Source organism: Giraffa tippelskirchi, chromosome 2 (assembly GCF_054371585.1).
Source record: "Giraffa tippelskirchi isolate mGirTip1 chromosome 2, T2T-mGirTip1v1.2.pri, whole genome shotgun sequence".
Lineage (NCBI taxonomy): Eukaryota > Metazoa > Chordata > Mammalia > Artiodactyla > Giraffidae > Giraffa > Giraffa tippelskirchi.
This window is the reverse complement of record NC_137276.1, coordinates 120,518,062-120,546,052: the sequence shown is the minus strand read 5'-3', so window position 1 is coordinate 120,546,052 and position 27,991 is coordinate 120,518,062. Positions and strand designations below refer to the sequence as shown.

The 27,991-nt window shown below is 46.2% G+C and overlaps 1 protein-coding gene and 1 pseudogene across 2 annotated transcripts; both read left to right on the top strand.

Moving 5' to 3' along the window:
* The first annotated feature begins 1,534 nt into the window (after window positions 1–1,534).
* On the top strand, window positions 1,535–27,647 carry SIAH2 (siah E3 ubiquitin protein ligase 2). Its single transcript, XM_081570455.1, has 2 exons — window positions 1,535–2,274; window positions 26,046–27,647. The coding sequence occupies exons 1-2, from the start codon at window positions 1,843–1,845 to the stop codon at window positions 26,601–26,603; spliced, it is 990 nt and encodes a 329-aa protein (XP_081426581.1). The 5' UTR covers window positions 1,535–1,842; the 3' UTR covers window positions 26,604–27,647.
* On the top strand, window positions 22,017–27,647 carry LOC145538441 (kunitz-type protease inhibitor 2 pseudogene; annotated as a pseudogene). Its single transcript, XR_014076857.1, has 2 exons — window positions 22,017–22,963; window positions 26,046–27,647. The product of XR_014076857.1 is annotated as a kunitz-type protease inhibitor 2 pseudogene (transcript).
* Window positions 27,648–27,991: the final 344 nt, after the last annotated feature.

Sequence of the window (27,991 nt, the reverse complement as noted above, 5' to 3'; positions counted from 1 at the left end):
TGGTGATGGACAGGGAGGCCTGGCGTGCTGCAGTTCATGGGGTCGCGGAGAGTCGGACACGACTGAGCGACTGAACTGAACTGAACTGATCCCACCCATAAGATAGGTATCGTTTTTATTCCACTTTCTCAAATGAGGAAACTGAGGCTCAGAGAAATAAAAGAACTTGTCCGAAGTCACACCGATGGTAAGCTGCTGCTGCTGCTGCTGCTAAGTCGCTTCAGTCGTCTCCGACTCTGTGCGACCCCATAGACGGCAGCCCATCAGGCTCCCTATCCCTGGGATTCTCCAGGCAAGAATACTGGAGTGGGTTGCCATTTCCTTCTCCAGTGCATGAAAGGGAAAAGTGAAAGTGAAGTTGCTCAGTCGTGTCAGACTCTTAGCGACCCCATGGACTGTAGCCTACCAGGCTCCTCCGTCCATGGGATTTTCCAGGCAAGAGCCGATGGTAAGCAGAGGCCCATTTTTCACCTAGTCTTTACCACTGCCTCTCCTACAAAGAATCATCTGAGTCCCAGTTACATAGCTCATTGCCTCAATTCCAGTGTCAGTGGGTCAAAGTTGCAGAAAAGCAATTCAACTCTGTACACGTTAACTTGTGGTTCTCTCTCCCGGGCTTCGGCTGAGCCTGTGGGGCCTGGGGCCCACATCCTGCCATCAAAATCTTGGACTTCCGCGGGATCTCAAAGGTAAAGATGCGTTGTACTGGAGCATCATCCACTGTCTTCCGGGGGTTTCAGGACCCAAGCCACATTTCTGGCATTCTTAGATTCTGGCGATCTCGAACTCCTTTTAGTTAACTCTGTCCGTGAACTCCCTCCCTGGCCCTCTAGCAAGTCAGAGGCGCTCAACTCAATTCAGCGAAGGCTTTGGCAGGTCCAACGGTGAAAGACTAGTTTACCTCCTCTCCCCTCACCCCCCCGCCCCCGGGAGGAGCAAGACCAAAGAGTGGTCCAAACACATCCTTAACATCCCAGCACTAGGTCCTGCCCCCGGGGCAGACCCATCCCGAGCCCCGAGCCCTGCTCCCGCCCAAAGCTCCGGGCCCTGATCCCGCGCTCCAGTCTAAGAGCCGCCCTGGCCGCGGTCACGCCTCCCCCGCGCGCTGCTGACTCAACCCGGGGAAGAGAAACGTCTCGGTTTTTTCCGACCTGTCCCTGGGCACCCGCGTCCCGCCCCGCCCCGCCCACCATCCAAGCCCCCGCCCCGCCTAAAGTTGTCCTTCGGCTTTGCGCCCGCAGAACGCGTTGGCGTGCTCCCCGGGGTGTGGCCACAGAACTCAGGCGACGCCTTGCCGAAGGGCGGCCCGGAAAAGGAGACCCCGCGCGGCGGCAGCGGCGAGCCGGGCATGCTCACTGGCGCGGGCCGGGCCCGCAGCCCGGGCAGGAAGCGCCGGCGCTAGGCGGTCCTCAGCGCTGCCAGCTGGAGTCGGGCGGAGCCGGAGCTCCGGCTCCGGGTGGTTCTGCCAGTCCCCGCGCGCCCGGGCGGCCGCACACGTGTCCAAGCGTCACGTCCGCGCGCGCCCCCGGGGCTTGCGTCAGCGGCCGCTCCGGGAGCGGGTGGGCCGGGGTTCTGCGCACAGCTCGGCTTCGGGGCCGCGACGCCGCCGGGAGGAGGAGTTTGGGGGCGCGGAGGGGCGTTCGGAGCGCCGAGGACCGCGGAGATCGTCAGCGCGGTCCGGCGCCCCATCCTGCCCGGCGCCGATCGTCTCCGCTGCTCGGTCCCGGGCTGGGCGCGGTGGCGTTGCCCCGGAGCCCGCCGCCCGCGGGGCGCGCACTGCCTTGACTCCGGCGGCCCCGCGGCAGGCAGGCGCCCGCAGTTCCATGGTTGGTTCGGAGCGCGATGAGCCGCCCGTCCTCCACCGGCCCCAGCGCTAACAAACCCTGCAGCAAGCAGCCGCCGCCGCAGCCACAGCACGCTCCGACCCCGGCTGCGCCCCCGGCCGCCGCCACCATCTCGGCTGCGGGCCCCGGCTCGTCCGCGGTGCCCGCCGCGGCGGCGGTGATCTCGGGCCCCGGCGGCGGCGGCGGCGGCGGCGGCGGCGGGGCTGGCCCGGTGTCTCCGCAGCACCACGAGCTGACCTCGCTTTTCGAGTGCCCGGTTTGCTTTGACTATGTCCTGCCCCCCATCCTGCAGTGCCAGGCCGGGCACCTGGTGTGTAACCAATGCCGCCAGAAGTTGAGCTGCTGCCCGACGTGCCGGGGCGCCCTGACGCCCAGCATCAGGAACCTGGCTATGGAGAAGGTGGCCTCGGCAGTTCTGTTTCCCTGCAAGGTAAGCCCAGCCACGCACCTCCGCCCGGCGACCTCCCGGGACTGCTGTGTCTCCCAGCCCATTCGCGGGGGCTGAGAGGCAGTGGGCTTCTCTCTTATTAACGGGAAAAAAAGTTTACACCGTGTTCGCCCTCCCCCATGCCACCTGTCCACTTCGGGAGCAGCTCTGGGCCGACTGCTGCCCGATCACTGACCCCAGCCTGATTGGCACGCAATCACGCTGTCCCCACCCGGAGCCTGCGTACTCTGCAGATGTGTACTCAGCCTGGGCCGAAGGAAAACTTGGACCCAGAAGCTGACTATCTGTGGGGAACAGAGGAGGGGGGAAAGGAGCGAATTAAACGCACCCTTCGCCAGCGCTGGGCTTGGAAGGACTGGTACTGGATTCCTCCTGCCTCCCGCGTCTGCGTTCTGCGCACCCCTGACACGTGGGAGCCCTCGGGAGTGCAGCTAAAAAAAAAAAAGGGCGCCTACAGCCTGTTTTCCTCCAACAACAAGAAAACCTTGTAAACCACGCCTTTCCCTCTCCTAGCCTTCCAAGGACTGAGGAGTTGTGTTATTTTACTAAGTGGGGTGAAAACGAGAGTTGATGGGGAATTTAACTGGAAGGGCACACAGGAGCTGTTGTTACAGTTCTTTAAAGCCCACCACTTTATTTTTTGTTTAGTTAAAAAATTGTCAGTGCTCTTGCAAAAAAAAAAAAAAAGAGCACATCACTGAGACACGTGAAAGACCCAGACGTCTCGCCTCCTTTCCCACCGATGTTAGGTTTAGTATGCATCTGCATGGGGTTTTTTCTAACCATGTATAAATACACTCTCCGCAGCTGAATATAGAATGGTAGATGTTAATGTCAGGAAGGTTTATATATGCACACATAAGTTTTTCTCCAAAAATGGCTTCTGCAGCTTGCTGACTTAAGTCCGTTTCATCACACGTATTTTTATATGTCTGCAGCCTACCTCTATTTTGTTGTATTTTAAATGGCTGCATAATTTTGCATTGTGTGGTCATACTGTAACATCAGTTTACATCTTTTGGGTAAAAATCTTCAGGAGCAGTTTCAGGAGCAGATAGAGACATATCTATCTATATTACCGCATTATAACCTAGAATTTTACCATACAGTTCATTTTTTAAACTTAGAAATAATGTCATTAATATTTTTGGAGTTTTTTTGGTAAAGTACCTCATGGGCCATTTAGCCTCTCTTGCATTGATTTCTCTTTGCTGCTGCTTACTTTTATAGGGCAAGGGCTTATTTTTAAATTAAAAATAATCCACCAGAGAACTGAAGCTTGGGATGCATGTCAGTAAAATGAGTGATTTAATTTGGTCTGTGCCCTGCCACAAATAGGGTTTAAAATAGCATATCCAAATAAGCGTTTGAAATTATGTTTGAGCTATGGGTTTTCAGTCAACCTTAATAAATAATCATGCTTTGAACCACTCCTCATGTAATGCTTACCAATGCACCCAGCCCAGTAGTAGTTTGTCATAAAATTTAGACAAAACAGTTTGAAAATTTTCTTAGGGTCATGAACAAGGTGGCAGCCTAGTGATCAAGGGAAGATTTGGTGATTGGTGACGTGAGAGTGGATATTTGAGGTTTGAGATATTTTGTGGAAGCTGGGTGAGTAGGTGGGGGATGCCCCACAGGGTTCCTGGGGAGCCATCTTCGCAGCCCTTCACTTTCCCCTAGGCCTTCAGTGGCTAACAGAAGAAATGATTTCAGATGAATAACATTTTACAAATGAGCATTTGATATCAGTCAGCTATCCCTATGTCTGATAATGCAGAAGATTCGGGTTCCATCCCTGGGTGGGGAACATCCCCTGGAGAAGGGAATGGCTACCCACTCCAGTATTCTTGCCTGGGGAAATCCCATGGACAGAGGAGCCTGGCGGGCTATAGTCCATGGGGTCACAAGAGTCAGACAGGACTTAGCGACTGAACAAGCTATCCCTAATTTATTTATTTATTATTTATTTATTTTTAATTTATTTATTTTAGTTGGGGGCTAATTACTTTACAGTATTGTAGTGGGTTTTGCCATACATTGACATGAATCAGCCATGGCTTTACATGTGTTCCCCATCCTGAACCCCCCTGCCTGCTCCCTCCCCATCCCATCCCTCTGGGTCATCCCATTGCCCCAGCCCTGAGCATTTATCTCATGCATCGAACCGGGAATGGCGTTCTGTTTCACATATGATAATATACACGTTTCAATGCTGTTCTCTCAGATCGTCCCACCCTCACCTTCTCCACAGAGTCCTTTAGACTTTCTATCCATCTGTGTCTCTTTTGCTGTCTCACATATAGGGTTATCGTTACCATCTTACTGTATTGGTGTTTTTCTTTCTGGCTTACTTCACTCTGTATAATGGGCTCCAGTTTCATCCATCTCAATAGAACTGATTCAAATGTATTCTTTTTAATGGCTGAGAAATATTCCATTGTGTATATGTACCCACAGCTTCCTTATCCATTTGTCTGATGGTGGACATCTAGGTTGCTTCCATGTCCTGGCTATTATAAACAGTGCTGCGATGAACATTGGGGTACACGTGTCTCTTTCAATTCTGGTTTCCTTGGTGTGTATGCCCAGCAGTGGGATTGCTGGGTCATATGGCAGTTCTATTCCCAGTTTTTGAAGGAATCTCCACAATGTTCTCCATAGTGGCTGTACTAGTTTGCATTCCCATCAACAGTGTAAGAGGGTTCGCTTCTCTCCACACCCTCTCCAGCATTTATTGCTTGTAGACTTTTGGATAGCAGCCATTCTCACGGGCGTGAAATGGTACCTCATTGTGGTTTTGATTTGCATTTCTCTAATAATGAGTGATGTTGAGCATCTTTTCATGTGTTTGTTAGCCATCTGTATGTCTTCTTTGGAGAAATGTCTGTTTAGTTCTTTGGCCCGTTTTTTGATTAGGTCGTTTATTTTTCTGGAATTGAGCTGCAGGAGTTGCTTGTATATTTTTGATATTAATTCTTTGTCCGTTGCTTCATTTGCTATTATTTTCTCCCATTCTGAAGGCTGTCTATTCACCTTGCTTATAGTTTCCTTTGTTGTGCAAAAGCTTTTAAGTTTAATTAGGTCCCATTTGTTTATTTTTGCTTTTATTTCCAATATTCTGGGAGGTGGGTCATGGAGGATCCTGCTGTAATTTATGTCGGAGAGTGTTTTGCCTATGTTTTCCTCTAGGAGTTTTATAGTTTCTGGTCTTACGTTTAGATCTTTAATCCATTTTGAGTTTATTTTTGTGTATGGTGTTAGAAAGTGTTCTAGTTTCATTCTTTTACAAGTGGTTGACCAGTTTTCACAGCACCAATTGTTAAAGAGATTGTCTTTTCTCCATTGTATATTCTTGCCTCCTTTGTTGAAGATAAGGTGTCCATAGGTGTGTGGATTTATCTCTGGGCTTTCTATTTTGTTCCATTGATCTATATTTCTGTCCTTGTGCCAGTACCATACTGTCTTGATGACTGTGGCTTTGTAGTAGAGCCTGAAGTCAGGCAGGTTGATTCCTCCAGTTCCATTCTTCTTTCTCAAGATTGCTTTGGCTATTCGAGGTTTCTTATATTTCCATACAAATTGTGAAATGATTTGTTCTAGTTCTGTGAAAAATACCGTTGGCAGCTTGATAGGGATTGCATTGAATCTATAGATTGCTTTGGGTAGTATACTCATTTTCACTATATTAATTCTTCCAATCCATGAACACGGTGTATTTCTCCATCTATTTGTGTCCTCTTTGATTTCTTTCATCAGTGTTTTATAGTTTTCTATATATAAGTCTTTTGTTTCTTTAGGTAGATATATTCCTAAATATTTTATTCTTTTCGTTGCAATGGTGAATGGTATTGTTTCCTTAATTTCTCTTTCTGTTTTCTCATTGTTAGTGTATAGGAATGCAAAGGATTTCTGTGTGTTAATTTTATATCCTGCAACTTTACTATATTCATTGATTAGCTCTAGTAATTTTCTGGTAGAGTCTTTAGGGTTTTCTATGTAGAGGATCATGTCATCTGCAAACAGTGAGAGTTTTACTTCTTCTTTTCCTATCTGGATTCCTTTTATTTCTTTTTCAGCTCTGACTGCTGTGGCCAAAACTTCCAAAACTATGTTGAATAGTAGTGGTGAGAGTGGGTACCCTTGCCTTGTTCCTGACATTAGGGGAAATGCTTTCAATTTTTCACCATTGAGGATAATGTTTGCTGTGGGTTTGTCATATATAGCTTTTATTATGTTGAGGTATGTTCCTTCTATTCCTGCTTTCTGGAGGGTTTTTATCATAAATGGATGTTGAATTTTGTCAAAGGCTTTTTCTGCATCTATTGAGATAATCATATGGTTTTTATCTTTCAATTTGTTAATGTGGTGTATTACATTGATTGATTTGTGGATGTTAAAGAATCCTTGCATTCCTGGTATAAAGCCCACTTGGTCATGATGTATGATCTTTTTAATATGTTGTTGGATTCTGTTTGCTAGAATTTTATTAAGGATTTTTGCATCTATGTTCATCAGTGACATTGGCCTGTAGTCGTCTTTTTTTGTGGCATCCTTGTCTGGTTTTGGAATTAGGGTGATGGTGGCCTCATAGAATGAGTTTGGAAGTTTACCTTCTTCTGTAATTTTCTGGAAGAGTTTGAGTAAGATAGGTGTTAGCTCTTCTCTAAATTTTTGGTAGAATTCAGCTGTGAAGCCATCTGGTCCTGGGCTTTTGTTTGCTGGAAGATTTCTGATTACAGTTTCCTAATTTATTTTTTAAAGCAATATCATAAGAGCATTATGCTTGCTCCCTAGAGAATGGGGACAGTTATAACATGCTATACGAAGTGTGAAGTTTCACTTTCAGAATCCAGATTTCTTGTTCCTACTGAAGTATATATTCTTTCCTAATGTGATATGTCTTGAAGAAGAGTTCTCTTGGGAATCAAGGGTATCCAGTGTTTCTGTGTATGTCACTAATTTTTAAAAAGGTCCCATTCTGTAAGACTGCAGTTGGACAAAGCCATTGTGTAAATACATACATGTGAGATTTATAAAGCTGGAATATGCACATCTCAACTTTGATTGATCAGTAATCCAGACTGTTGACAGGGGAGCTCAGCCAGTTAGTCTGAATAAATCAAACTTGGATGGATACAGAGGCCCAGCAAGCAACTGAGATAATATTCGTTGGGAAGGCTGAGAGCAATAGGGAGTGGTGAGGCCTGTGGCAAACTTCAACACAATGGTCTGCTTAGCCAGCCCTGTGTTTCTCACTTGCTCCTGGAAGTCATAGGGACTGCCTTGTCCCCACTTGCTCTGAGTCTCTCGGGCTGGCTCATGGGAGAAAACCCGTGTTGGGTAAAATACCAGAAGCCAGAGTTGCCTGGCGCTGCCATTGTTTGCCTGAGAGACTGCCTCTGGGAGCCTGATGTCCTCATCTGTAATGAAGGGATTGGACTGCTCAACTTCTAAGGACCTGTAGCTTCTAGAACTCCACGAAAAGAAGAGACTGAACAAGCTTGTTGAGAATGCTTGTTGAGGCCCTCTGCATGCCAGCTCCTTTGTGTGGGTTATCTTTTATGAGTCTACCTATCTTATTCTCAGGTGAGGAAACATGTGCGTATAGAGAGGTTAAGAGTTAAGTGACTTGAGATCACATGGTGGAGCAGTCCATAAACCTTCATCCTGAAGGCACACATCCTTTGATTTGGAGTCTGAGGTTATACTCGGAGGCTCCAGATCACAACCTGAGGTTGACACCAGTAACAAAATCATCCTACTGGATGAGGTCACCAGATGGACACATCCCAGTGAGACAACATAGCTGCTGACTATAAAGTTTATTGGGAGGAATTTTGTAGGGCTTGGGGGATGGGAAGATCGGGGGTGAGGGGGAATAGCTTATACACCCAATATTTGGGGGGATTTTAATCCAGCTCTGAATTGCTCATGCTTCCATTGGCCCCAAAGTGGAAAGAAAGTGAAGTCGCTCAGTCATATCCGACTCTTTGCGGCCCCGTGGACTGTAGGCTACCAGGCTCCTCCGTCCATGGGATTCTCCAGGCAAAAATACTGGAGTAGGTTGCCGTTTCCTTCTCCAGGGGATCTTCCCAACCCAGGGATCAAACCTGGGTCTCCTGCATTGCAGGCAGATGCTTTACCCTCTGAATCAGGGTATGAGTCACCAAAAAGCCTCCTTCATAGGTATGGTTGGGGGGAGGGGGTCACCTATTTAAAGGCTAGAGTCCTGCCAGCACCTGTGACAGAGGGCCCCATATGCACTGTTAGCTCAGATCTCCTTTTAAAAAAGGATCTCTATCAGAGTATGGCTCTCTGCCACCTGAGGTATTTTTAGTCCATTCTATGGCTTGTGCCATGCCTGAGAAGTTTTGACATCCTGTCCCCTTATCACAAACCCATCATCGTCTCTGGAGAGTGTGGATGTAGGGGGAGAAGTAAAGGCTGACACTTTGGGCACCACCCCCCCAACAGTGTATTTTAATATCAGCCAACTATTTCTCTCCAAAACCATGAGAAATGCTAAAACACACTCCAGCCCTCTTTCACTATCAGACATTTTCTTTCTACTTTTTCTATGGGGCTTCCCTGGTGGCTGAGGTGGTAAAAGAATCTGTCTGAAATGCAGAAGACCCAGGTTCGATCCCTGGGTCAGAAAGATACCCTGGTGAAAGGAATGGCTACCAGCTCCAGGATTCTTGCCTGGAGAATTCCCCTGGCAGCTACAATCGATGGGGTTGCAAAGAGTTATTTCTCTCCAAAACCATAGGAAATGCTAACACACACCCCAGCCCTCTTACACTATGAGACATTTTCTTTCCACTTTTTCTTTGGTTTTTGTAGAAGTTTCTAGCAGCATTATCTCCAAATACTTGAAAGCCTCATCAGATACTTTTTCTCTGTAGTTGGATTGTGACAGTGTTGTTTGTATTCTTTAAAAAAACAAACAAACAACTGAGGGACTTCTGCGATGGTCCAGTGGTTTAGACTTTGTCTTCCAGTGCAGGGTGTGTGGGTTCAATCCCCGGTTGCGCAGCTAAAATCCTACATGCCTCTGGGCCAAAAAACCAACATTAAAAGAAAAGAAAAAACAGTATTGTGACAAATTCAGTAAAGACTTTAAAATGGTCCACATAAAAAAAAAAAAATCTTAAAGTCAGATCAGATAATCCAGTTGAAAGTTAAAATGTGTGGACTGATCTAGTCCAGTAGGGACAAACCCTAAACACCAGAAGGGACGGGTAATGAAAGGGAGAAGGGCATCTGCCATGTGACCTTAGGGTTCAAGTGACATCAGGGGCAGTGGAGGTGGTTGGGAGTTGGACCACAACTTTTCCTCAACTCTGGCTGATTGGCCAGGATGGGAATGTGATTGCAGCCATGCCAGATCTTTGGATTTTTTCAAGAAAAGTCAGAAATCTGCATCTTTTAAATGTTAAATATCTCGATTTTTTTTTTTTTTTAAACATTGTCCAAATTCAAATGTAAAGCTAGCAGTTGCAAGTCAAACCAACCGTGTCTGTAGACCAAACTCCAGCTTCCAGGGTGCAACCTCTGACCTGGCTCTCTTTCAGAAAACATCCACTGAGCCTGGAAGTTCTCAATTGACTCTGAGAACACATGAACTCTGGAATTCTGATAGGTCCCAACTGTTACAGCTTACTGCCTTTTCATCTTTGTTTTGCTGAGAGAAAATGCCAACATTCTGGCCTTTGGGAGACCTGAACTATTGTCCTATTGACTAGATGTTTGACACTTTGTACAAGTCAGTCTGTTTCTTTGCACCTGAATGTCTTAAGAGCTGGACAAGATGACTATACCAAGGATCTTTTTCTGCCCTAAAATTCTGGAATCTAGTGAGCTGTTGAAGAGAAAAGGGGCACTAGTCAGGTGACAGAACTAGGTTCTCCTCCTGGCTTTCTGTTATCTCAGTACTGTCACTAGCTCCTTAGATCTGGCTGTTCATCAGTTAAAAAGAACAGAGATAACCTTGAGCTGGTGGGGGTGCTCTCAGGTCAGATTAGCAATGCTGGCGAGGACTTCTGTGTCACCAAAGCATATGGAAGGTGGGTGGGATCAGAGCAGTTGCTAGGTGATGGGTGATCAGTCACCTAACAGTCTGAGGGGATAAGCCAATTTGCCAAAACCATTTCAGGGATCTCTTCTGAACTTCAAAAATTCCCCTAAAACAAAAATCAGTTACTTTGGAAGTTATCCCTTCAGTCCTCAATTCTGGCTGAAGTTGACAGGGTTGGCTCATAGAAGCTTGTGCTGGCAAGCACTGGGGTCCACATGTGTTTCTGGTGAGGCTCAAGATTTTCCAGAAGACAACAGGCAGCTTTTCAGTGTAAAATCAAGAACAGAAGCACTAGAATGCATGAAAAGAGTACTTGGAAGTTTAATGCTGATTCTACACAGAGTTGGCCAAAGATTTTTCACAGGTCACCAAGTCCTGGAACTAGAGTAAATCATTGTTAGTTAAGATTGATCTTTGGCACAGCCAGAATGGACGAAAACCAAAAGGTACAGCAGGTCTGACCTATAGAGTCCCCAGCTTAGGATGGATTAGAATTGCCCCTTTTGTTTTTTTCTTGGAAGCCCTATATAAAGTGCTGTATACACATGACCATAGGAAGACCTCAATGTAAAATATCTTTAGTGTCCAACTTGTGCGTCTGACAAAATTTGTGAACAGTGTCATTTCTCATTCACACCCGTAAGGTCCTCACTCTTTGAAAAGGGCACACAGTAGGTACACATGTGCCAGAGTGAATGCCAGCATTCACCTGAGTATACTTTCTAAAGCTCATGAGAGATGCTGAAAATTCCCTAGCAGAACTTCATCAACTTTGCCCCACATATCCATTCTCCATTTGTTTCTTAAAAACTGCGAAACTGACATCCTCATTGCCAGTTGGGTAAAAGTTTTATTGTAATCATTTTTATACTGTATAGTGTCCGTAAGATAAAAGGTCACTCCCTTCCCAGTTTTTAGCTTTCGAGATGAATGGAAGGTACACCTGTATTAAATGTGTGGGCCTGGGCCCTATTTTAAAACTTTGAATCAATGGAGGTGGTGTCTTTAGGTCTTTCCTTCTCCCCCTCCTCCCCTTCACCTCTTAACTCTGGTAGTTTTGAAGGCAGGCCCTACTCGAGCCTCCTGGTCCCAATCCTATCTGTCTTTACTGTACTGGTTGGTGACCTCTCCAAGTCTCAGTGGCTCGTTGCTAAAATGGGGAGATGATTGTGGTAGTAATTCATGCAAAGTGCCCAGCACAAAGTAAAAACTAAATAAATGCACACAGTTAGAAACTAACAGAAAGCAAATGACTGTAGTCTGAGGTCAGGTCCAGTTGCTCAGTCGTGTCCGACTTTTTGTGACTCCATGGACTATACAGTCCATGGAATTCTCTAGGCCAGAATACTGGAGTGGGTAGCCTTTCCCTTCTGCAGGGGATCTTCCCAACCCAGGGATCGAACTCATCAGGTCTCCCGCATTGCAGGTGGATTCTTGACCAGCTGAGCCACAGGGAAGCCCAAGAATACTGGAGTGGGTAGCTTGTTCCTTCTCCAGGGGATTGTCCTGACCCTGGAATCGAACCAGGGTCTCCTGAATTGCAGGTGGATTCTTTACCAACTGAGCTATCAAGGAAGCCCTAAAAAGAAAAAAAGGAATCTTTTTTTCTCCCGTCAGTTCTCCCATCGAGCTTCTCTTCCCTATTCCTAGTCTTACAGGGTTTCCATAGAGCGAGGTAAGTTGGCTCTGGCACTGGTTTTTCAGTGATGAGAGTTTTAAAAATTTTCTTTAATGCTTTTAGAAGGGAAAACCTGCTTAGATTAGTGAACTTTTTTATGCATATATTTTATTTTTAAAAGTTATGATTTTTGTAATGTAGAACATACAGGAGATTTTAATCTGATACTATTTTCTATAATCCTGCCCACCTAGAATAACCACTACACCATTTTTGCACATGTCCTCGCAAACTTACCTCTACATCAAAACTTACAAACCAGCAACAACAACAAAAAAACCAACAATGAAAAACAGGTAAAACAGGAAATTCACACACTATTTCATAACTTATTTTTTCATCTAATACATTGTGACTGCTTTTCCACACTGATAAATATTCCTTAAGATCCTGTTTAATGACTATGTGGTATTAAGATTCCATTAACTCTGGAATGTTATGGAACATGATGTTGATTATGAATGTATCAGAGTTATTTAATCAAGCCCCTGTTTGTGGTCATTTAAATCATTCTGTTTTCTTATTGTGCTTAAAAAAAACAAAAGTACTGCTATAACTGAATCCCTGTGCATAAGAAAATAATTATTTCCTAATGATAAACTCCTAGAAGTTGAATGGTAGGAACAAAGAGCATGTGCAGAAATCAGCTTTTGCTCATAAAGCCAAACTGCTTTTTCACATAGAATCAAATGGGCACCGAGTGCCCATTTCTCTCCAGCATCACCAGCAATGGGTGTTACCCTTTTGCTTTAATGCTAGTGCCTACTGTTTCTCCCTCATGTAACATCAGGCCAGAGTTGTCTCCTCCTGATTACCAATAGCAAACACCCTATTCCAACAACACAAGAGAAGACTCTACACGTGGACATCACCAGATGGTCAACACCGAAATCAGATTGATTATATTCTTTGCAGCCAAAGATGGAGAAGCTCTATACAGTCAGCAAAAACAAGACCAGGAGCAGACTGTGGCTCAGATCATGAACTGCTTATTGCCAAATTCAGACTTAAATTGAAGAAAGTAGGGAAAACCACTAGACCATTCAGGTATGACCTAGATCAAATCCCTTATGAGTATACAGTGGAAGTGACAAATAGATTTAAGGGACTAGACCTGATAGACAGAGTGCCTGATGAACTATGGACAGAGGTTCGTGACATTGTACAAGAGACAGGGATCAAGAAAATCCCCATGGAAAAGAAATGCAAAAAAGCAAAATGGCTGTCTGAGGAGGCCTTACAGATAGCTGGGAAGAGAAGAGAAGTGAAAAGCAAAGGAGAAAAGAAAAGATATTTTCATCTGAATGCAGAGTTCCAAAGAATAGCAAGGAGAGATAAGAAAGCCTTCCTCAGCGATCAGTGCAAACAAATAGAGGAAAACAACAGATTGAGAAAGACTAGAGACCTCTTCAAGAAAATTAGAGATACCAAAGGAACATTTCATGCAAAGATAGGCTCGATAAAGGACAGAAATGGTATGGACCTAACAGAAGCAGAAGATATTAAGAAGAGGTGGCAAGAATACACAGAAGAACTGTACAAAAAAGATCTTCACGACCTAGATAATCACGATGGTGTGATCACTCACCTAGAGCCAGACATCCTGGAATGTGAAGTCAAGTGGGCCTTAGAAAGCATCATTACGAACAAAGCTAGTGGAGGTGATGGAATTCCAGTTGAGCTATTTCAAATCCTCAAAGGTGATGCTGTGAAAGTGCTGCACTCAATATGCCAGCAAATTTGGAAAACTCAGCAGTGGCCACAGGACTGGAAAAGGTCAGTTTTCATTCCGATCCCAAAGAAAGGCAATGCCAAAGAATGCTCAAACTACCGCACAATTGCACTCATCTCACATGCTAGTAAAGTAATGCTCAAAATTCTCCAAGCCAGGCTTCAGCAATACGTGAACCGTGAACTTCCAGATGTTCAAGCTGGTTTTAGAAAAGGCAGAGGAACCAGAGATCAAATTGCCAATATCCGCTGGATCATCGAAAAAGCAAGAGAGTTCCAGAAAAACATCTATTTCTGCTTTATTGACTATGCCAAAGCCTTTGACTGTGTGGATCACAATAAACTGTGGAAAATTCTGAAAGAGATGGGAGTACCAGACCATCTGACCTGTCTCTTGAGAAACCTGTATGCAGGTCAGGAAGCAACAGTTAGAACTGGACATGGAACAACAGACTGGTTCCAAATAGGAAAAGGAGTCCGTCAAGGCTGTATATTGTCACCCTGCTTATTTAACTTATATGCAGAGTACATCATGAGAAACGCTGGGCTGGAAGAAACACAAGCTGGAATCAGGATTGCCGGGAGAAATATCAATAACCTCAGATATGCGGATGACACCACCCTTATGGCAGAAAGTGAAGAAGAACTAAAGAGCCTCTTGATGAAGGTGAAGGAGGAGAGTGAAAAAGTTGGCTTAAAGCTCAACGTTCAGAAAACTAAGATTATGGCATCTGGTCCCATCACTCCATGGGAAATAGATGGGGAAACAGTGGAAACAGTGTCAGACTTTACTTTTTTGGGCTCCAGAATCACTGCTGATGGTGACTGCAGCCATGAAATTAAAAGACGCTTACTCCTTGGAAGGAAGGTTATGGCCAACCTAGATAGCATGTTTAAAAGCAGAGACATTACTTTGCCAACAAAAGTTCGTCTAGTCAAGGCTATGGTTTTTCCAGTGGTCATGTATGGATGTGAGAGTTGGACGGTGAAGAAAGCTGAGCGCCGAAGAATTGATGCTTTTGAACTGTGGTGTTGGAGAAGACTCTTGAGAGTCCCTTGGACTGCAAGGAGATCCAATCAATCCATCCTAAAAGAGATCAATCCTGGGTGTTCATTGGAAGGTCTGATGTTGAAGCTGAAGCTCCAATACTTTGGCCACCTCATGCGAAGGGTTGACTCATTGGAAAAGACCCTAATGCTGGGTAGGATTGGGGGCGGGAGGAGAAGGGGACGACAGAGGATGAGATGGTTGGATGGCATCACCGACTCGATAAACATGGGTTTGGGTAAACTCCGGGAGTTGGTGATGGACAGAGAGGCCTGGCGTGCTGCAATTCATGGGGTCGCAGAGAGTCAGACACGACTGAGCGACTGAACTGAACTGAACTGATTACCCATTAATTTTTCATCAGACCTACCCAGGCCTTGGAATACCCTGCAGCCCCAAGCCCTCTCTTCCTACAAAAAATATGCCTAGCCAACCACTGCCTCCCCTACCATCCCGTCCTTCTGAAATTGAGTCTAATTGTGGAGACAGATGTGCCACCAGAGCCCTTCTGAGTAGTAGGAGCAGAGGAGTCTGGAGGCCTCCCTCAGTTGTGGTGTCAGAGCTGTATTAAGGAGGATGAGCAGGAAAGGAAGGGATGGAATATCCCGATGGGGCTTGTAGGAGGCTGGTGCTTGTAGAAAACATCGTTTACCTGGTCTGAGCTGGGTACATTATCTCGTGTTATCCTCCTAATTACTTTGTAAAGGATACAGAACATGGTTCACATCCCCTCTAAGAAATTTGCTCAAAATTTGTAAGTTTGAGGACTTCCCTGTTAGTCCAGTGGTTAAAACACTGAGCTTCCACTTCAGGGGGTGTGGGTTCGATCCATGGTCTGGGAATTAAGATTCCCACATGCTGAGGAACACAGCACTGGGAGCAGAAACCCCAGAAGTTGCCTTGTAATTATACACACAGTGTCTTTTCTGCTACCCCTCTGTTTGGCTGAGGTGATCTCCTTCCCATTCCAGGCTTACACAGTAGCTTCTGGAGGGATGGCAGTGGTACCCCTGAAGCTGCCAGGTGTAATAAGGATGCCTAGTTAAATTTGAATAGCAGATAAATAATTGCCTGGCACGTTCTGTGCTGCTTGTATTTTTATTTGCTAAATCTGGCAGCCCTACTACTTCCACTTTCTTGTGAATTCAGTTGTATTGGTTGAGAAATAAAGCATCCAGAGGGATGGAGCAGCGTTTGAAGGGTGGGCAGGGCAATGAATGTGATCTCGCAGATTTGGGATGCTGGCAGGAAGAAGTGTGTTGAGAAAGGCTGGACAAGGTCCATAAAGCCTCTCACTCCAGTTCCTACTTTACAGTGCTTTTGTTTGCTTCAGCAGAGATTCTGAAGGGACCTCACAAAACTGGTTCTCCAAGTCCACAGTTGGAGGGGGGTGTTGCCTGCTAGCTCAATCTGTGGTCAGATGAGAGGTATACTTGGTCAAAAGTCAACTTTTGTTCAACACTTCCAAGTTTAAAAAGAAACCCCTGCCAAAAGAAACCCCTGCCACCCCAAGGAGTCTTTGTACGCACACACACATGCACACTTGCACACACACACTTCCCCAACAGCAGGATGTTCTCAGATGACTGTGATAATAAGAGGCCGGATTCTCCCACCAAGTCACCTTCAGTAGGAAAGCCCTGCCACATGGGGTTTGTTGACTTTTTCTTAGGCAAAAAGGAGAATTTTTAAGCCAAAGGTTTTCATTAGCATTGCCTTCTCCAGAAGAAAGTTTATAAAGTTCAGCGTCAGTGTTTGCTTAGCCTCACCACTGTTTGACAGTTCAGGTACTGAGTGACACTGTCTTCTCATACTATTATCTGTGAAACTAAGACTGCACTCTGATCATTATGTCTTTGCACTACCTCATAGCAGAGGTGACGAATGTACCATTTAAGTGAAAATCCGCTGAGGTTCTTAGAGGAAAAATGCGAGACAAACAGATGCAGGGTGAACATTATAATGAAGTCACAAAAAGAGATGTCATTTTTCCTGCTGCCCAAGTCTGAACTTCTCCACTGGTAATAACAGTCAAGGGCTGATTATTTGGCAGGTAGTTTTATAGACCCACTCAGAGGTGACAGGGTAGGCAGGCTCAATCCAAGGTCACACAAGACACTGGGTACTTGAGTTCCAATCACAGCCACTCTACCAGTGGTTGCAAACACACTGTAAGCAAAAGTGACATACAGCCATCAGAATGACAACAGCACCCTGTTTCCCCATCTAGATAAGGTTTCAGAAAAGCTAGAAACACCCCCATCGAAATAGTTTATGTAAATAAAGTATGTGAAATGCCTTGGTCAAAAATTACAGAAGTCATTCAACCCAGAATGAATGAAGTCTAAAATGTACATTGTTTTCTTACATGGTCTCAAGATCTATTGAATTATTTTTTAATTCTAAGTTCCACAGTAAGACTTAATTAAAGTAAAAGTAACATGGCGGAGAGCAGTCATCTTTTGCAAATAAACCTAATATTTATTCATCTACCAACAAATAGTGGGTGAACAGGAAGCAGGCAATAAATCAGTAAGTCAATAAGCAAAATTAACAGACCCATATATTAATTGGAAAATAACCTGGGATCATTCAGTGATATTTTGGGGGGCAGATAAAAAGATTTTCATCACAAAAGAGCTAGCTTGGATTGCTAGAAGTCCTGTTAGAAAGTGGTAAAATTGGACTTCCCTGGTGGTCCAGTGGTTGAGAATCCACCTGCCAACGCAGGGGACATGGGTTCGATCCCTGGTCCGGGAAGATCCCACATGCCACGGAACAACTAAGCTCATGTACCTCGGCTCCTGAGCCCCTGAGCCACAGCTACTGAAGCCTGTGTGCCCTAGAGCCCGTGAGCCACAAGAAGAGAGGGCACTGCAGTGAGAAGCCTGTGAACCACAACAAAGAGCAGCCCTGCAGCAACAAAGACCCAGCGCAGCCATAAATAAAAAGTAAAGAATTTTAAAGAAAGTGGTAAAATTGAAGTGTAACTGCTGGTTAAGATATAACTTTTACCACTATATGGGTCTAGACTAGGTTTAGCTGCAGCTCCCACTCGATCAAGTCTAAACAATGTTGAGAAACAGAGACTTCAACCAATAGCCTTTTATCGTCTGCTGATCATACCTGTTTTACTGTCAGGATCCATCCTTCCCACTGAACTAACTCTGATCCCATTCATGGGGTCAGCTCCCCAGTACTAAAAGGGGTTTACCTGTTTATGAAAGGGGTGCAGTTACATTTCATACCTGGAGCTCCTCTTCCAGATGTGGTCTGGAAGCGAACAGGAGTTTCCCGTGGAGCACTAAGGGTGGTGTATCATGAACTTTGAAACCATCATCCAGGGCCATTGATCTGTCAGGTGCCCACAAACCTCTGGATGGATCTGAGGAGCAACAGAGAAGGCTCTATCTTCTTTGGGTGGGGAGGGGGTAAAAAAGTGTTGGTAATTATAACAATTGATGTCTTCACTGCCACATTTTGTTGGTTCACTAAAATGAATCCCAAGACCGTCTAATAAAAGATAAATTATTAGTTTAGTTGCGTTTACATGCAAGTATGTAGTTAAAAGTATATTTTCTTTAAAAAAGAAAAAACTATCACAATAATCATTCAGATCTGCAAAAAGAATCTCTACCCCCAGAAGGATGAATATGCTTAGTCTCTGGGTTTTTTTGTTAATATTTATTTTTATTTATTTGGCTGCACTGGGTCTTAGTTGTGGCACATGGGATCTTAGTTCCCTGACCAGGGGTCAAATCCAGGCCCCCTGCACTGGGAGGTGCAAAGTCTTAGCCACTGGACCACTAGGGAAGTCCCTCTGGATTGTTTTATATGATTTCAGATTTACATGACACTTGCAATGCTAGTACAAATTCCCATATGGCCTTTATCCACATTCACCAGTTACCTTTTTTTTGCCCCACTTGCTTTATTGTTTGTGCTCTCTCCATTCATATATATATATTACATGGAAACTGCAGACTCCGTCCTTTTATCCCTAAGTACTGCCCTGTGTTTCTCTTCTAAAATCAAGGACATTTTCTTATGTAATTATGGTACAGTTATCAAAATCAGGAAATGTGATATGGCGTAGATATTCTTATCTAATCCAGAGTCCATATTCAAATTTCAGTGGTTGTCCCAGTAACGGCCTTTGTAGCAATTTTGGTTTCCCAGTCCAGGGTCAGACGTTTGGTCATCCGTGTGCATTATGTGATGCTTACAGCTTATTTAGATGGAAAGAAAGTGCAGTTTGCTTTTGCTTACCCCAAGACAAGGTCACTTCTTGGGTCTAATTCAGAGGTTTATAAGCATCAACAACAAGTATCTATTCTGTTTTGTTTTTCTTAAGATGTTCTCATTTGAGGTACTGGCAGATAGTCTGCTAATACACCTCACTGTTTCCGAGGAGGTGAGCAGGTGGAGGCGAGGCGGTTACCTCACAACCCCAGAGGGACCTGGTTGGTTCCCAGTGTCTCCAGTGTTGTAGACTGTTGATTGTTGAGAGTTCAGCAAATCGTCCTTAAATTGCCTGGACTCAGATTTAATTAAATAGGTGAAAAAACTTGTTCTAAACCAGTCATGGAATCCATGACCTTCACTAGCACCCAGGCTAAGAATTCCGTTTATATACTTATTCCTTAAACAAATATAATATGCCTGTGTTTCTTGAATAAATACCAGGTGTCTAGTGTTTGACTATGTTTCTGACGTACCTTGTCATGTGTATTTGTGTGTCAAGGGGTCTCTGTGCCAAAAAGGAGAAAACCTTGTCTAAATTCCAGCTTAAATAAAACCACCTTCAAACCCCATGTCCAGGAAAAGAATTGGCACTATTTACTGCTTTCTGCAAAGACGTCAGAATGAGGCACCAGGGTCCCCTGTCACCTTTTCACAGCGGCAGAACGTGTTTGCACAAGACTTTTGAGCCATTGCAATGTGAAAAATTTCTAAAGGAAAAGTCAGAAGTGTTATTTCAACATTGCTTTGTTGGGCCATCTCTCCCCCTGCCCTGCATTCTTCTTTAGCTTTGGGCTTGTGTGTGTTGTCGTGCCTCCCCTGGCCCCCAGCTTAAAGAGGGGTTTACTTAAAGCAAATCCCACCTCGCGCCGCCCCCCCACCCCCACCCAGGGGAGATGAGCAGATATTTCCTAGGGGGAGAAATCTCATTTATAACCGCGGATGTGTCCCAGGCCACAGGCAGCTCTCTGCAAAGCAGCCCAGGTGCTTTATCTCAGAGACAAGTGTGTGCCTTGAAGAACCGGTCGTCTTCAAGAAAAACGGGCATCCTCTGAACCCTCCCGCCGGGTGGGCAAGCCCTGGCCAGAGCGAGAGAAGGGAAAACTCAGGACTTTCTTGCCAGATGCCAGAGAAGGCGGGGAGGGCCTAATTACTGGTTACTTGTTTGTGATGTGCTGCCACCTCATTCCTTAGGGAGAGCCGCGTTCGGGGCTGTTTTTCTCCTTGCAAACCAAGAAGAAGTTCATGTTTGAACCAGTTTCCAGAAACAGCATATCTGTGGACCCTGGGTTTTGTGTATGTTGGCTGGGAGGGGTCGGATGGGGAGATCAAGGCCAATTGCTTTTTCCGCAAAAGATTGGTTCTTTGTCTGACCCCTAAGCTGCTGTGTTCAGAGAAAGAGCCACAGAGCATCGAGAAACTCAAGGCTCTGACCCTGGTGTGGCCACGGATGACCACGGCTGGGATGAGTCATTCTGTAAAACGGGTGGAACCAGTGCCCCAGCCTCCATCCGTGCTGCTCAATCCATCCAGGTCTAGCTGTGTGTTGCGGCTGGATTATTTCCTAAAGTGCCTCGGGTGGCACCTGCTGGGCAGGGCAGTGACCAGCCAGACCAGCTTCCTGCTGTGGCGCCTCCTCACGCCTGGGAGTGTGCCTGCCCAGCCAGGTTGTGTCACTCACTGAAATCAGGGGCTCTCAACTCAGGTGATTTTGCCACCCAAGAGGCATGTGGCCATGCCTGGTGACATTTCTGGTGGTCACCACGTGGGGGGGGGACTCTCCTGGCATCTTCAAGGCCAGGGATGCCACTAAATACCCTCCAGTGCATAGCACAGCCCCCAAACCAAGATGCATTTGCTCTTTGTCAGTAGTGCTGCTGTAGAGAAACCCTGAAAATGAACTAAACTATCAATAACGTCCTGGATGGAACCTGGACCCACCTGCTCATTATGTTTTGTCCCCAACGCATGCTCCGCTCACCCCGTGCTAGAACCAGATGGACTGGCAGATTCCTTCCACAATCTGCCTCCTCCCCCGTGAGGCTTCCCATACCCCTCTTCCTCAACCTGTCTCCACTTTGAAATCACCTGTCACCCCTGCCCCCTCCTTCTTCCTTTGCATAGGTACCTGTATTTCTGATGTGTTCGAGCTGTTTATTGTTGCATGGTACAGCCCCTCTGAGAGCAGACGCCACAGGGGCAGGATCTGCACCACAGAGGGTGGCAGCCCTTAGAAACCCGTGGCGCTTATCGAGAAGACACAAGACCAGGGACCCGTGCAATTTGGATTTGCTCCTGAGAGGCCCCTAAACCGTTCTACAGACTGTCTCAGGAGATTTGCAGACCCCAAAGACAACCCTCTGATCCCTGCAGGCGCACTCCTAGTGTAGTGACAAGAGCATCGTTCCAGAACAATGGCGAGACTGTCACAAGTATCAGATGTGGCACAAGAGTGCATGTGTTTGTGTGTGTGTGAGTGCACACATGTTTAAAGTCTAGATCTTTTCTTTTTAGAGACCATCATCTCTAATCCGGTCGTCCTAACAGTGGCACCAGTGGTCACGCAGACACACCCTCACCCATAATGGAAAAGAGAAGGAATAGATTGGCATTAAAGGTCAGCTTGTTGCCACCTTCGATAGCTGCTTCAGGGTGGCCGCCATTACCTCTGGTGCCCACCGAGGGTCTGGGGGTGTGGTGGGGTTCTGAAGGGTAGAGGGAGTCCGGGGCCAGTGAGGAGCAGAGGAAATCATCGTGGGCACAGGAGGCAGAGTATCCGCACACCAAAGAACCGAGAAAGGAGCTGCCTGGAGATTTCCTGTGTGGCGAGGGCAGAGGCGCACGCCGCAGCCCCCTTCGAGCGCCCGCACCCGAACGCAAGGCGCTCCAGTGCGCGTGCGCGGCGAGGGTCTTCCCGCACCTGCTGGCGAGACCCCAACGACCACAGGCTCGAGGCCTCTCCTTGGGCTGCCGAGTGGAGTCCGTCATGGCGCAGCTCTCGGAAACGAGGCCGTGCGGGGTGCTCCTCGCCCTGCTGGCACCGCTGCTCCTCTCTGGGGCTGAGGCGACCAACAAAGAACATGGTGTCCACGATTTTTGCCACCTTCCCAAGAAAGTGGGAAGATGCCGGGCCTCCTTCCCTCGGTGGTGGTACAGTGTCACTGACGGATCTTGCCAGCAGTTTGTGTATGGAGGCTGTGACGGGAATGACAATAATTACATGACCAAGGAGGAGTGTCTTGCAAAGTGTGCTGGCGTCACAGAGAATACCCTCAATGAGCGGACCAAGAATGAAGCAGATTCCGCTGTCCCAAGTGTTCCCAGAAGGCAGGATTCTGATGCCTTCTCCAGTGATATTTTCAGCTGTGAAGAACACTGCATTGCCAAGGCCGTCACTGGGCCTTGCCGCGCAGCCCTCCCACGCTGGTACTTTAATGCTGAGAAGAAGTCTTGTAATAACTTCATCTATGGAGGATGCTGGGGCAATAAAAACAACTATCACTCCAAGGAAGAGTGCATGCAGCAATGCTTCGGCAAGCAGTTGTATCCTGCCCTGCCCCTCGGCAGTAACATGGTGGCCCGGGTGGAGCTGTGCGTGATAGTCCTGGTCCTCTTGCTGGTCTGCCTGCTCAGGGTGGAGTGGAGGAACCAGGAGCGCACCCTCCGCTCTGTCTGGAGCTCTGAGGACGACGAGGAGCACCTGGTGAAGAACACTTTATGTCCTGTAAACCCCCGGTGCCAAGGGGCTGCCCCCCTCCGCCCCCTGTTGTTGAAGAGAATCTGGGAAGGGACGGGAGACAAGTGTCGAACGCATGTGTGCTTTTTCAAACAGAGTGATTGATTTATATTTGCGCGATCATTAGGGCTTTTGGTCTGTTTGTTCTTCCAGAAGGTGAGAGGGCTGCTCCCTGGTCCCCCAGATGGGTTTGCTTTAGAAGTCCTCTTAGTGAAGGGCTGTGCCGAGTGCAGGTGGTCTGGCCTCGATCTGAGTCGGTTCCTCTTCGATTTCTTTCTTTGCTCCAGGTGTAGTTTTCTTTGCTTATGTTGAAATCCTGTTGCCTCCTTTCTCATCACAAAAGTGATGTTTCAGAGTTTGTGTGTTGTTTTTTTAAGTAAGCAGAAACATAAGTCTTTTTTTTAATTAGGATTCTGAAAGGAAGAAAGTAAAATGTACAAATTCAATAAAAAGGGGCCTTCCCTTTAAAAAAAAAAGTTCAGCTTGTTTAGAAAAGGTAGAGTAAGCACATAACACTTTAAAATTATGTTTACTTAAGTTAATAGAGGCTGCAGTAAGATCTTTTCTCACAAGGTCACTGTCCACACAGATGCTAAGTAATGCCTGGTCTATTTGTGTAATTTGGGGAGGTCCCCTGTTCTCTATATTTGGGTGGAAGGAAAAGTATGTGACTTGTAAGGCAAACCAATAATTCAGAATATAAATATTCCTACCTGAGTTACACAAGTTCTCAAATGATTGCTTGTTGATAAATATTTGTTGTACATTTGACTTGGTGAACCTGGAGTGGTTTGGGGCTTTGGGCTGGGAAGGGGGCAGGTGGTACTTTTTCTGTACATTCTAAGCCAGAGTTCGTCTCGTTCCTGGAATTATTCCTGGGCAACTGTGGTAAACAGCCCCTTCTGAAAGGTCTTCAGATCCAAAAATTGAGGGTTTGTTTCAGCCAGGAAATCGGCCAGGTTCTGGGCTAATTTTTGCTATTTTTATTGTGTTGGATGTGTGTTTTTAAACACTTGGCAGAAGTGTCTCACCCATCACTCACAGAAGAGTGTCAGAAGGCTCTGTATTCTGAGCCTCACCCTGGATTTAAAACACAGTTAATAGAGATTTGTTTTTTTAGGGCCTTACACTGCTAGGAACACAAACTATAAATATATCTGGATAAGTAAATTTGTTCCTTCTTCTTAAGTTTTATACCCATGCTTTTAAAATTAGTCCATGATTTTCAAAGATGAATAAGCAGTTCCTACAGGCAGAGTATTAATAAATAACAGTGAACTATTTCTGCCAATTTCTACTGAAGACCATTATAATTCACTTTAGGTATGGAGGAGGAAGGAGCTGCATGTCTCTCTCTAAGCCACCTTCTTCTTCCTTATTAGGGGAGACAATTCTCCCTAAGGGTGGTGGCGGCCTTCTCTCCTCCGTATCTGCTCCTCAGTGACTGCAGCTTAGGGTCTTGTAAGGAGAAGACGTTCAGTTCAGGGCCTGCTTACTGCTAGTGATTTAATTCAGCTGCAAAGATCAGAATTTGACATATTTAAAAAATTTATAAGGGTTTATTCCTTAAGGACAGGTAGGGAAAAGCAGAAACAGCTGTGGGGTTCAGTTGTATGTTTTCAGCCTTGGACACAGCATCTTAGAAATGAAGCAGGGGAATTCCCTGGTGGTCCAGTGGTTAGGACTTGGGGCTTTCACCGCTATGGCCCTGGGTTCAATCCTGGGTCAGGGGACGAAGATCCTGCAAGTCACCCAGTGGGACCAAAAAGAAAATTGATGTGACCCTGCCATCATTTGATGTCTTCTTGTTTCAACAGGGGGCAGGGAAATCCAAGTGCAAAGCTGACTTCTGGTTTCACCTGAAGAGGTCATTCAGGTTTCCTTATTCTTGACAAAACTACAGCATAGTCCTCTGAGCAAGTGTCTACTGGTGGACTCATTCTCCATCTGGTGTCCGGGAATTAGCAGGGTCATTCTCATGGAGTTTGGGTGCAGGAGTCTTAATTCCTGTGGTGTGGTCTTTTCTTGCGATAAGATGTAGTTTATCCATCAGGAATGTGAAGGGGGAAAAAGGTTTTGTTCCCATCCTATGAAGGCAGCGTTTGAAGGACAGACTGGGTCGGGAAACCCACCTAGGACAACCGCCCACTCTAGCACCCACTCTAGTTCCCCTTCCTCCCAGGCCTGTCAGGAGGACCTGACTACTTGGTCACGAGGAGATGAGCACAGGGACTTAAGGAAAGGTGTCTGAGGCAAGTCCAGTGGACTTTGAGAGGAGAGTGAGGCCCTTCTCACTTTCAGCTCCACTGGCTGGAACCAAACTGAAAAGCAGCCTCCTGAGTTCTTGAATGTGATTTCTTTTCCTAAAAAAAGTATGTCCAAAGCCCACCCTTGGGGCAGGGGGTAAAGGGTGAAGAAGGCAAGGTCATGGTTCTAACAATGTGAGGGGTCTCCAGCCCTCTTCTGCACTGGGCTGGTCACTCCACCAGCAAGAGCAGGGGGCCACAGGGCAGCTTTCCCACAGCCCACCTGCTGGTCGCAGTTGGAGCCAGGAAGCAGTGGACGGGGCCAACAGGGGGGAATTACACCATCTGCAAAACTGTCAGTGAAAACTAGTCTGAAGATGACATTCATCCTTATCCTACCCCTAAGCAATTCTATGGTGCTAGTGGTAAAGAACCTGCCTGCCAATGCAGGAGATGCAGGTTCCATCCCTTGGTTGGGAAGATCCCCTGAAGGCGGGCATGACAACCCACTCCAGTATTCTTGCCTGGAAAATCCCATGGACAGAGGAGCCTGGAGGGCTACAGTCCATAAGGTCACAAAGAGTCAAGCACAACTCAAGTGACTTAGCACTCAATGCACACAAGCAATTCTAAATTCTTTTTTAAAATTCTTTAAATTCACAGAAAATACGGGGAAAGCCAGGTTTTCTAGGGCTGGCTCCACAATTTTGTTTGAAACATTTGTAAGAGTACTTGAGTTCTCATGTTTTCAACAAGGTTGGAACAGGGGTGGGAATGCAGCTCATTCCTGGCCGGGATGGACCCCCCATCTTATGCATGGCAGTACTAAGGATGAATAGGCACTGAGACTTTTCAGTCTGCAATATTTAACTCACCTGGAACAAAAGTGGTTGAAACAAAAATGCAGTTTGAGTCTGGAAAACCTGAGGTTTGCAGCCTCAGAGGTGGAGGAAGCCCTCAGTGTCTCACTGTGCTATTTTCTGTCCCTGCAGTATGCCACCACTGGCTGTTCCCTGACCCTGCACCACACCGAGAAGCCAGAGCATGAAGACATCTGTGAATACCGTCCCTACTCTTGCCCTTGTCCCGGTGCTTCCTGCAAGTGGCAGGGGTCCCTGGAAGCCGTGATGTCCCATCTCATGCACGCCCACAAGAGCATCACCACCCTTCAGGGAGAAGACATCGTCTTCCTGGCCACAGACATTAACCTGCCAGGAGCTGTGGACTGGGTGATGATGCAGTCGTGTTTCGGCCATCACTTCATGCTGGTGCTGGAGAAACAAGAGAAGTATGAGGGCCACCAGCAGTTCTTTGCCATTGTCCTGCTCATCGGCACTCGCAAGCAGGCCGAGAACTTCGCCTACAGACTGGAACTGAATGGGAACCGGAGGAGACTGACCTGGGAGGCCACACCCCGGTCCATCCACGATGGCGTGTCCGCAGCCATCATGAACAGTGACTGCCTGGTATTCGACACAGCCATAGCGCATCTTTTTGCAGATAACGGGAACCTTGGCATCAATGTGACTATTTCTACATGTTGTCCGTGATGCACCAACATGATTTGGGCGTGGCGCACTCTGGTTAATAAAGGTTTTTATAGGTGTTTTATTCACAATGTCTTCACAAGTCAGGATCCACAGTTTCCCCGTGTCCTGTCTGAATGGCAGCTTCCCATCTGGCACTGGCCCAACGAAGTTCATTAAACCGGGACAGAGGAGGTTGGCCGGTTAGTCGTTTGGAGGCCACCCTATGATCGGAAATCAACTTGATTATTAAATTTTACTTCCTTCCTGAACAGCACCTGACAGGTTGCTCAGGCTCCTCTAAGACCAGGATGTTTGTTAGGAATTGGAGGCTCCTTCCTGCCTCTCTATATTGGTCCCTCCAAGTTGACAAAAGCACAGTGACTGTCAGCAGAGTCCTTAACTTTGCTATTACCTTGTGTTTAAGGAGGTAGGAATTGTTTTACTACATTTTAAACAGTGTTTCTCAAACCGGATGGCTAACCAGTGTGCACGGAATCAATGGAGTGCTTATCTGAAACATTCAATTTCGGGAGCCTGCGAATTTAACAATCTCATCAGGGGATGCTTTCCAACAGTAAAGTTTGAGAATTACTAGGTTAAATTGTGGGAAACGGTCCAGATTTTAAAGGTGCTTTCCGATTACCCTCTAATGATTTGTCTGTCTTTCTACTATTTCATCTACACACACCTTCACTCCCAGATTAAAACAAGAACCACAGATCCCCATGAACACAGTCCTGAGATCTAGTCACTCTCTTGTGTTTGGGAGGGACTGCCTAGGAAAGCAAGAAGGGTAGCCATTGATAGCTCTCACGTAGTTAGTTTTTGCTCATCACTAGTACAAATGACCTGTTTACACCTGGCTTCCCTCAGAGGCCCTCCTTAACTTAGATGGTGGGAAAGACTAGATCAGTAGAGTTGGAAAAGCTTTATAACCAGTGTCATATGCTTGCTATTTAAAGGTATGTGTTGGGATTGGTATGTTGGTTTTCTTTTTGTTGGTTTTTTTTTTTTTTTTTTGCCACATTCACTTTAGTTTTCTAATAAATATTTTTCAAAAATGAATATTCTGCTTCATCTTGAGTGGAATAAGGCATACTTATTGGGTACCTACTGTGTGCAGGTGCCATGAAGCTTCACCCCTTCACCCCTAGCACCCCTTGGAGCTCTCACTGTTTCTGTGTGAAGAAACAGGCATTTGTCCAAGACCACAGCAAAGATCGCTGGCACCACTGGGATCTGAACTCACTTCTCTCAACCACAAAGTGTCATAGGTGTGGCAGGTCTCCTCCTTGGAGTGGTTCTTTCTGCCTGACAGTGCCAGGGCTTGTGGACAGAGAACACTTTTCCTGGTTTACAGAATCAGAAGGAAGAGGTTTGGCTATGATGTCTGGAGCACTGGGTTTGAG

Bases quoted from the DNA above. Each gene is read 5' to 3' on its own strand.
- SIAH2 (XM_081570455.1), top strand. From the start codon at position 1,843: ATGAGCCGCCCGTCCTCCACCGGCCCCAGCGCTAACAAACCCTGCAGC. The intron at 2,275-26,045 runs GTAAGCCCAGCC...CTGTCCCTGCAG, and splicing joins CAGTTCTGTTTCCCTGCAAG to TATGCCACCACTGGCTGTTC.